Source organism: Dipodomys merriami, unplaced genomic scaffold (assembly GCF_024711535.1).
Source record: "Dipodomys merriami isolate MVZ:Mamm:240054 unplaced genomic scaffold, mDipMer1.0.p SCAF_485, whole genome shotgun sequence".
Classification (NCBI taxonomy): Eukaryota; Metazoa; Chordata; class Mammalia; order Rodentia; family Heteromyidae; genus Dipodomys; species Dipodomys merriami.
Window position 1 is genome coordinate 351298 of NW_027206052.1, and position 10164 is coordinate 361461.

General features: G+C 44.5%; 1 protein-coding gene across 1 annotated transcript; it reads left to right on the forward strand.

Moving 5' to 3' along the window:
- Positions 1-223: 223 nt before the first annotated feature.
- LOC138809129 (cilia- and flagella-associated protein 141-like) lies at positions 224-7381 on the forward strand. Its single transcript, XM_069995553.1, has 4 exons — positions 224-312; positions 634-674; positions 6011-6140; positions 6893-7381. Exons 1-4 carry the CDS (start codon positions 268-270, stop codon positions 6992-6994), a joined length of 318 nt encoding a protein of 105 aa, XP_069851654.1. The 5' UTR covers positions 224-267; the 3' UTR covers positions 6995-7381.
- The last annotated feature ends 2783 nt before the right edge of the window (positions 7382-10164 follow it).

Here is a 10164-nt window from a genome sequence, read left to right on the forward strand (position 1 = left end):
TAGGACCATATAAATGCTTTTTGAAACCACAACAGAAGAAATTCTGAAATATTAACTGCCTCCCTCCTTGCTTATAGATTTGCCTGTGACACTAATAGAAGGCTGGGGAGCCAGGATTCCCTTCAGGTATCCAGGGCAACTGACCAGGTGACCAATCAACTCCTAGGTCCAGGGTCATTGTTAGAGGCCTAAATGTTGCTATGACTACTGAAACCTTAGAGACTAAACTAAACAGAGGGCTTGCCCAGTGTCCTCAGACTTGCAAGCATGTCTATAGACATGTCTGTGGAAAAGATGGCAAAACTAGAAGAGGTATGCAAAGTTGAAGGGAGGGAATGGGTTGAAGGCATTTCCTTTGATGTTTCCAGATCACAACCATTTACTAGAAAAGGCCCTTGATGTAAAACTAGGGTAGCAACAGGAGTAAGAGACTATAGCTAGCACATAGTAGGTTTTTAAGTGTGTTCTAACTCCTGCAAGTTTTCCTTGATCCATTCTGAAAATAGAGCTTACTTCCCATCTCAACTAGGAAGGTGACTACTCTCAAAAAGATCTATGAGTCTCTGCTAGAAGAGTACTAATGGAGAGAAGTGCTGGATATTAAGGCAGATTGACAAAAGTTTTTTCTTGCAGAGGCTTCAAAGGGCTGTGAGACTTGAGAAGATGGTTGAAAGGTAATCTCTGCTTCTATTTCTTCCCTTTACCCTTCGATTTGACCTATCATTTCCCTGAGCATCTCTCAGCTCTTCTGCAGCTTTTTTTTTTTTTTTTGGGGGGGGGGGGTCTGGTCGTGGGCCTGAACTCAGCTCTTCAGCTCAAGGCCAGTGCTCTACCATTTGAGCTACAGCACCACTTCTGGCTTTTTTTCTTTTTGCTTATGTGATGCTGAGGAACCAGGGCCTCATGCATGCAAGGCAAGCGCTCTACCACTGAGCCACCTTCCCAACCCTCTTCTGCATCTTTTGGGAAGCTCTACAAGAAAAAATATGGGAAGAGGAGGCAGAGATATCAAAGCAAGCAGATAAGTTGGGCACCAGTGCCTCACACCTGTAATCCTACCTACTCAGGAGGCTGAGATGTGAGGATCACAGTCCAAAGCCAGCCCGGGCAGGAAAGTCTGTGAGACTCATCTCCAATAAACCACTAGAAAACCAGAAGTGGTGCTGTGGCTCAAGCAGTAGAAAGCTCTCCATGAGCTGAAGAATGCAGGGACACCTCTCAAGCCCCACGACTGACCAAAATAAAAGCAAGCAGATACCACCCTGCTAGTAGGTTACACTATATAGAGAATGTTTATGGGTTTTGTTGTTGCTGTTAATTTTGGGTTTTTTTGGTTTTGGGGTTTGTTTGTATGCTTGTTTTTCTCAATCTTGGGTCCTGAACTCTGGGCCTGGGCGCCAAGTTCTTCAGCTCAAGGCTAGCATTCTACCACTTGAGCCACAGCACCACTTCTGGCTTTTTCTGCCTATGTGGTAGTGAGGAATCCAACTCAAAGCCTCATGCCTGCAAGGCAAGCACTCTACCACTAAGCCACCTTCCCAGCCTGGTTTTGGGGTTTTTTGTGGGGTAAGTCATGGGTGCTCAAACTCAGGCCCTGGGCACTGTCTTGTGCTTTTTCACTCAAGGCTAGTGCTCTATCACTTTGAGCCACAGGTCCACTTCTGGTTTTCTCGGGGTTAACTGGATATCAGAGTTACAGATTTGCTGCCCAGGCTGGCTTCAAACCATGATGCTCCAATCCCAGCCTCTGAGTAGGATTACAGCTATAAACCATTGGTGCCCACCTAGTATGGCTTTTACTGCCCCTGTTTCCCATTCTCTGGAGGTAAGGGACAATGTTGGGTATTTTTTGGTGGTAGTGGTGGTATGTGTGTGTGCCTGGTACTGGAGCTTGAACTCAGGGCTTGCTCTCACTTGGCATTTTCATTTATAGCTGGTACCTTACTCCTTAAGCCAAACCTTCAGATTAGCTTTTTTTGCTGTTTAACTGGAGATAGAATATATCTCTGACTTTTCTCCTGGGCTGGCTTTGAGCCATGATCCTCATGTTTCAGCTTCCTGAATACCTAGGATTAAAGGTATGACCCAGAGCCGGGCGCTGGTGGCTCACACCTGTAATCCTAGCTACTCAGGAGGCTGAGGTCTGAGGATGGAGGTTCAGAGCCAGCCCGGGCAGGAAAGACCTTGAGACTCCTATCTCCAATAAACCACCAGAAAACTGGAAGTGGTGCTGTGGCTCAAGTGGTAGAGCGCTGGCCTTGAAGAGCAGAGGGACAGTGCCTAGGCACAGAGTTCAAGCCCCATGACTGACAAAAAAAAAAAAAAGGTATGATCCACTAGCAGAAGGTACAAATTTTTGTTGCTAGGTTTTCTTTTTTTTTTCTTTCTTTCTTTTCTTTTCTTTTCTTTCTTTTTTTTTCTTTTTTTCTTTTTTGTTGTTGGTCGTGGGACCTGAACTCTGGGCCCGGGTGCTGTCCCTCAGCTCTTCAGCTCAAAGCTAGTGTTCTACCACTCAAGCCACAGTACCACTTCCGGCTTTTTCTGCTTATGTGGTGCTGAGGAATCGAATTCAGGGCCTCATGCATGCAAGGCAAGTATTCTACCATTGAGCCACCTTCCCAACTCCTGTTGCTTGGTTTTCTCTTTTGACCTTAAAAAAAATATTAAATAGCTGAACAAAGAGGTTTCAATTCCATAATCTTAATCAATGTCATCGCTTTTATCATTCTCCCATTTCCCCCCTTCCCATCCATATCCTTAAGTTACACAGTTCAACTTTTTACATTATGTACACTGAATATAATTACTTTTTTTTTTTTGGAGGGGGGTGGTCCGGTCATGGCCCTGAACTCTGGGCCTGGGCGCTGTCCCTCAGCTCTTCAGCTCAAGGCTAGTGCTCTACCACTTGAGCCACAACGCCACTTCTGGCTTTTTTCTTTTTGCTTATGTGGTGCTGAGGAATTGAACCCAGGGCCTCAGGCATGCAAGGCAAGTGCTCTACCACTGAGCCACCTTCCCAGCCCTATAATTACTTTTTTAAGAGGAAAGTTCAGGTATTTCTTGCCTAGCCAAGTTTGAATTGTGTGGAAGGTAGTATTTGTTAAATAAGACTTTAAAAAGAAAGAGGGGGGGCTGGGAATGTGGCTCAGTGGTAGAGTGCTTTCCTAGCATGAATGAAGCCTTGGGTTTGATTCCTCAGCACCACATATACAGAAAAAGCCAGAAGTGTCACTGTGGCTCAAGTGGTAGAGTGCTAGCCTTGAGCAAAAGAAGCTCAGGGACAGTGCCCAGATGCTGAGTTCAAGCCCCAAACTGGGGCTGGGAATGTAGCTTAGTGGGAGAGAGCTTGCCTAGCATGCATGAAGCCAGAAAGAAGGAAGAAGGAAGGAGGAGGAGGAGGAGGAGGAGGAGGAGGAGGAGGAGGAGGAGGAGGAGGAGGAGGAGGAGGAGGAGGAGGAGGAGGAGGAGGAGGAGGAGGAGGAGGAGGAGGAGGAGGAGGAGGAGGAGGAGGAGGAGGAGGAGGAGGAGGAGGAGGAGGAGGAGAAGAAAGAAGAAGAAGAAGGAGGAGAAGGAGGAGAAGGAGGAGAAGGAGGAGAAGGAGGAGAAGGGAGAAGGAGAAGGGAGAAGGAGGAGAAGGGAGAAGGAGAAGGAGAAGAGGAGGAGGAGGAGGAGGGGGGGAGGAGGAGGAGGAGGAGGAGGAGGAGGAGGAGGAGGAGGAGGAGGAGGAGGAGGAAGAGGAGGAGGAGGAGGAGGAGGAGGAGGGAGAAGAAGAAGAAAGAAGAGCAGCTCTGGGACAGTGTTCAGGCCCTGAGTTCAAAACTGCTATTTTTCACCTGATGAGCTTTATTTATATGGTGCAGGGTATTAAAACCTGTCTTCTTGGGGCTGGGAAGGTGGCTCAGTGGTAGAGTGCTTGCCTTGCATGCATGAGGCCCTGGGTTCGATTCTTCAGCATAAAAAGAAAAAAGAAAAAAGCCAGAAGTGGCGCTGTTGCTCGAATGGTAGAGCACTAGCCTTGAGCTGAAGAGCTGAGGGACAGCGCCCAGGCCCAGAGTTCAGGCCCTATGACCGGACCACCCCCCCAAAAAAAAAAAAAAAAACCAAACCTATCTTCTTGCATGCTAGACAAACTATCTATTGCTGAATTTTACCCACAAGTCTGAGCTTTAAAAAAAATAAGAATAATAAAGCCGATGGAATAAGAAACTGCTTATTTTATTGAGCAAGACTAGGGGTAAAGCTTTTTGTTGAAAAAATTTGTTCAAAGAAAAGGTTAGAAACAATGGTCTTAGACCACAGGTAACTCACAATTTTTAGTTTGCTTATCTGAAGTATATAAAAATTGGTATCTAGCATGTAGGAAATGATTATATGGCACAATTTTTTATTTTTTTTTTGGTCAGTGGTGGGCCTTAAACTCTGGGCCTGGATGCTGTCCCTAACCTCTTCAGCTCAAGGCCAGCATTCTTCCACTTGATCCACAGTAGCACTTCCCATTTTCTGGTGGTTAATTGGAGATAATAGTCTCACAGACTTTCCTGCCTGGGCTGGCTTTGAACCGTGATCCTCAGATTTCAGCCTCCTCAGTAGCTAGAATTACAGATGTGAGCCACCAGCACCTGGCTTTAAATGGCAGAATTTTTATTTATTTATTTTATAATTTTTATTGTGATTAAGTGATTACATAAATTTTACAAATTTCACAGTTATGTGAGATAGTGATACTTAAAATCACAAACACATTCTAACCTTCATGAGGCAAGTTGTCATTATCGTGGTCTATATAGTTTGTGAATTCTATGAGCTTTGACAATACAATTATTTCTTCCATATCAGGCAGTATGTACATTTCTTTCCTTTTGCTTAGTGTTAGCTGCTCCTTCTTTCCCTTTCATTCCCTCCCTCCCATCAGTGCTCTTGAGTTGCTTAGTTTGTTTTCATCAATGGCCAGTAATTGGCACAATTTTTAAATACTAAATTTTTTTTCTCATGCAGGTTATGTGACTTGAACTCAGGGCCTGTATGCTTCCCTGAGCTTTTTTGCTCTACCACTTGAGACACATGTCCATGTCCAGCTTTTTGGTGATTAATTGGATATGAGAGTCTCATTGACTTTCTTGCTCAGGCTGGCTTCAAACCAAGATCCTCAGATCTCAGCCTCCTGAGTAGCTAGGATTACAGGTGTGAGCCACTGGCACCCAGCTTACATAATAGATTTTATATCCATTTTAGTTATCCTTAAAAGGGCTATGCTCAGTGCTAGTTTCTCATGCCTGTAATCCTAGCTACTCAAGAGGCAAAGATCTGAGGATCAGGGTTCAAATCAGCTGGGGCAGGAAAATCTGTGAAACTCCAGACTTTCCTGCCCAGTCTGGCTTCAAACCACGATCCTCAGATCTCAGCCTCCTGAGTAGCTAGGATTACAGGTTTGAGCCGCCAGCGCCTGGCTTAAAAAAAAAAAAAATTTAGCCAGGCACCAGTGGCTCAGGCCTGTATTCCTAGCTACTCAGGAGGCTGAAATCTAAGGATCATGGTTCAAAGCCAGCCCGGTAGGAAAGTCCATGAGACACTTATCTCCAATAAACCACTAGAAAACCGGAAGTGATGCTGTGGCTCAAATGGTAGAGTGCTTGGCCTTGAGCTGAAGACTGCAGGGACAGCCCCTAAGCCCAGAGTTCAAGCCCCATGTCCGACCAAAAAAAAAATAATAATAATTGGGCTGGGTATGTGGCCTAGTGGTATGTGCCTAGCATACAGGAAGCCCTGGGTTGGATTCCTCAGGACCACACACACAGAAAAAGCCAAAGTGGCACTGTAGCTCAAGTGGTGTTGAGTGAAAGAACTCAGGCCCTGAGTTCAAGCCCCATGCCTGGCCAAAAAAATTTTAAAAAAAATTAAAGAGAATTTGCAATCTTTTGACAGTGGCAGGGGTTCTGGTAATGAAACAACTTCACTGATTTTTTTTCTCCATTCCTCTCATTAACCACTCCCCACCTCTATACTGTGGCAGGTGGAAAAATTTACATACAAACTGTTTGTGGCAAATGACATTGAATCAAAGGAGAAACTTCTATGCCGCCCTGAGGATGAAGGATGCCATGGCACAGGAATTAGTACTAGCCAACAAACAGCTACTTCTGGTAAGTTCTAGGAGGGCAGCCTGATATCTTGTCTTTTATTGCCCTGTGCCTTCGCCAACTGGAATTTCACTCTCTTAGTCTGTCATGACTCCCCCATCTCATTTGCCTCTGAAGTTCTTTACCATTACACCAGACAATACTTCAACTGCAAACACCAAAGCATCCAATTTGCAGGTGACATATTTTCAAGTTCCAAAGGGCATTAGAGTCTGTGTTCCTTTCATCTTGGTGAGATTCTAAACAGCTTCTTAGTACATCTGTCTCTCTCTGGGCTTTCAATTCGAGTCATGTCACTATCTTTGTAACCCATGTATCTAGTAGATTTCCTAGTCCATGGTATTTTCTCAGCCAATATTTGATGAACATGGGGTTGCACCCATGGAGAAGAAATTGAATCGGCTTCCTCCTTCCCTCAAATCTGCCTCCATTCTTCAATATATTACTGAATCCCCTATTTTTCACATTCTAGCAATCAAGGCTTCTTTTGTCCCTACCCATCCCACGAGAAGAGCACAGAGAGGTAATGGTATAAAGAGGGTAGGCTTTGAGTCAGGTATGGGTTCACATTCTGGCTTTATCTCTTTAGTTCTTGTATTAACACTAATTTAGTCTCTCTGCTACCCCTTAGCTTTATGACACAGTTAAATCAAGAGTACACAATGGATTGTAAAGCAACCAGAACAAAGAATGATAAAAAAAAAAAAAGTATTAAGCAGAGAGCCAATATCATATTTTTCTTCCTTCTTCCCCAGGTCCGTCAAGCTGCCCTGCACCAACTGTTTGAAAAAGAGCATCATCAGTACCAGCGGGAACTAAATCAGATGGGCAAAGCTTTTTACGTGGAGAGACTCTGATGGCTTCCAAATCACTGTTGTTCTACTCTCATCATGCCTAACTTATCCTTTAAACCTCTGCTGCCTTGAACTTCCCAAAAAACTTGGACCTAGAATTTAAGACAGTGCTTCCATTTTCATCTGACATTTGGAAAAACCATCTATGAAAACCTGGTAGAAACAATAGTGACTCCTTGTGGTCAGTATGGGATATGCAGTGTTGATGTGGGGTGGGGTTGGAAATGCAAGTTGAACATGCTGATTTAACAAATAAAGCAAGTTCTTAAAGGGTTCAAACTTAGACCATGTGGCTCCCTTTCTCAGCCCTAAATTTTGATTTGTTCCTAATTACCATAATCTTAACTTCCTGGATTTTTTGCAGCACCTCTCACATCTCATTGCTCTTTTGTCTGTTATTGGAAAAATAGCTCTGAAAGTGGCTGTTTATCTATGAATAAAGCACTATGATGCTTTCCTGTCAAGTAGCCTGTATCTGAGGCTTTGAGCCATAGTTCAGTTATTGTGAACTCTTGAAGAATCCTCTTTTCTCTGGGCCTGAATTCTCACTTTTGCAAAAATGAGAAGATTCTAATCTCAAATACCTCAATGCATCAAGCAGGTTCTGTAGCAAGTATAAGAAAATAATTAAGCCAGGCACCGGTGGCTCATGCCTGTAATCCTAGCTACTCAGGAGGCTGAGATCTGAGGATCGCTGTTCAAAGTCAGCTGGGGCACGAAAGACCGTGAGACTCTTTTTTTTTTTTTTTTGGGTCCGGTCTTGGGGCCTAAACTCTGGGCCTGGGCGCTGTCCCTCAGCTCTTCAGCTCAAGGCTAGCACTCTACCACTTGAGCCACAGCGCCACTTCCGGCTTTTTTCTCTTTGCTTATGTGGTGCTGAGGAATCGAACCCAGGGCCTCAGGCATGCAAGGCAAGCACTCTACCACTGAGCCACCTTCCCAGCCCGACCGTGAGACTCTTATCTCTAATAAACCACTAGAAAACCAAAGTGGCGCTGTGGCTCAAGCGGTAGAGCGTTTGCCTTAAGCTGAAGAGTCCAGGGACAGTGCCCAGGCCCAGAGTTCAAGCCCCACGACCGACAAAAAAGAAAGAGAGAAAACAATTAGCCAGCTGCTGGTAGCTCACATCTGTAATCCTAGCTACTCAGAAGGCTGAGATCTGAGGATTGTGGTTCAAAGCCAGCCCAGGCAGGAAAGTCTGCAAGACTCTGATCTCCAATAAAGCCACCAGAAAACTGGAAGTGGCACCATGGGTCAAGTGGTAAGCACTAGCCTTGAGCTGAAGAGCTGAGGGACAGCACCCAGGCCCAGAGTTCAAGCCCCATGACAAAAAAAGAAAAAATAATAATAATTAGTGGAATTTGGGAGTAGTGTGTGGAAAGAGCACATCCATTTAAAGGCATTTGAAGTATTGAAAAGTACTGATTGACTCTTGGTACCTACAGGCTGCAGAGAATCTGTTTGTAATGGTTCACCTTATGGTATCTGAAACCAGAGAGACACACACCATTTTGAAGCCAGTTCCAGCTGTAAGAACACATCTTTTTTTTTTTTTTTTTTTTGGGGGGGTCCGGTTGTGGGGCCTGAACTCTGGGCCTGGGCGCTGTCCCTCAGCTTTTCAGCTCAAGGCTAGCGCTCTACCACTTGAGCCACAGTGCCACTTCCAGCTTTTTTCTTTTTGCTTATGTGGTGCTGAGGAATCGAACCCAGGGCCTTGAGCATGCAAGGCAAGCGCTCTACCACTGAGCCACCTTCCCAGCCCCTGTAAGAACACATCTTAATTTCAAATATTAATTTGTTTTTATTATTTTTAGTTGTACAAAGGGGTATCAATTTAACAAATCAGTTTATAATTTATCTTAATGTGACCACTTCCACTGTTCTCCCCAAACCACTGTTCTTTCACCATTACACCAGAACAATTATTTAACTCCAAATGCCAAAGTTGGCATACCACCAGGCTACCATCCCACAATATCACCCTGAACATAGTACTTGGAGGGAAAACACAGTACTGCTCTCTGATGTGATCACCATTATATATTCTTTTTACTTAATATTTACCTCACTGTGGTCATCTTCACTGGTCACTCATTGTTGCCAAATATTTTTTTTCTTCCTTTCAATTTCATGTATCTATATCTCCACTGCAAAACTCATATTCTTTACTCCCTCTTCTCTCTCAAGTCTGTCTCCATTTCTCATGTCTTAGATGTTAGGGCTTCTTGTCCCTACCTACCCCACTGAGCAGAGCACAGAGAGGTAATGGTATAAAGAGAAGAATATAGGTGTTTTGTTTTGTTTTGTTTGTTTGGGGTTTTCATTTGGTGGGTCATAGTTCTTTTTTTTTTTTTTGGGTCCGGTCGTGGGGCCTGAACTCTGGGCCTGGGCACTGTCCCTCAGCTCTTCAGCTCAAGGCTAGCGCTTTACCACTTGAGCCACAGCGCCACTTCCGGCTTTTTTCTTTTTGCTTATGTGGTGCTGAGGAATTCGAACCCAGAGCCTCAGGCATGCAAGGCAAGCACTCTACCACTGAGCCAACTTCCCAGCCCAGGGGTCATAGTTCTTGAACTCTGGGCCTGGGTGCTATCTCCGAGCTCTTCTGCTCAAGGCTAGTGCTCTACCACTTGAGCCATAGTGCCACTTCTGGCTTTTTCTGCTTATGTGGTGCTAAGGAATCAAACCCAGGGCTTCATGCCAGCAAGGCAAGCACTCTACCACTGAGCCACCTTCCCAGGCCCAAGAATATAGGTTTTGGAGTCAGGTTTGGGTTTACATTCTGGCTTTGTATCTTTTGATCTTGTATCATGTGTAAGTGATTTATCTAAGCCTCAGTTTCTCTTCTGAAAATAATTAAATCTATCTCATAGGATCATTTTCAGGGCTAAATAAAATAATGTCAATGGAGAGAGAAAAAATAAGCCCAGTGCTTGGCACACAATATAGGTATATCTTCATTTTCCACTTCACACAATTTCTCTGTGACCCAGGTCCCATCTTGTGAACTGTCCCCTACAAACCCTTAATTCAAATGTCATTTTTTGTCCTATGCTCATCCCTTCTTTGGCCCTTATCCATCCATGTATCCACCAAATCCTATCACCTCTACTTCCTAAATCTTCATCATTAGTAACTACTTGTGAGTCTTTAGCCAAACAAGACATGGATCTCAC

Excerpts from the sequence above, each read along its gene's own strand:
- LOC138809129 (XM_069995553.1), top strand. The coding sequence starts at position 268 with ATGTCTATAGACATGTCTGTGGAAAAGATGGCAAAACTAGAAGAG. Across the intron at positions 675-6,010 it reads CTTGAGAAGATGGTTGAAAG|GTGGAAAAATTTACATACAA; the intron begins GTAATCTCTGCT and ends ATACTGTGGCAG. Across the intron at positions 6,141-6,892 it reads CCAACAAACAGCTACTTCTG|GTCCGTCAAGCTGCCCTGCA; the intron begins GTAAGTTCTAGG and ends CTTCTTCCCCAG.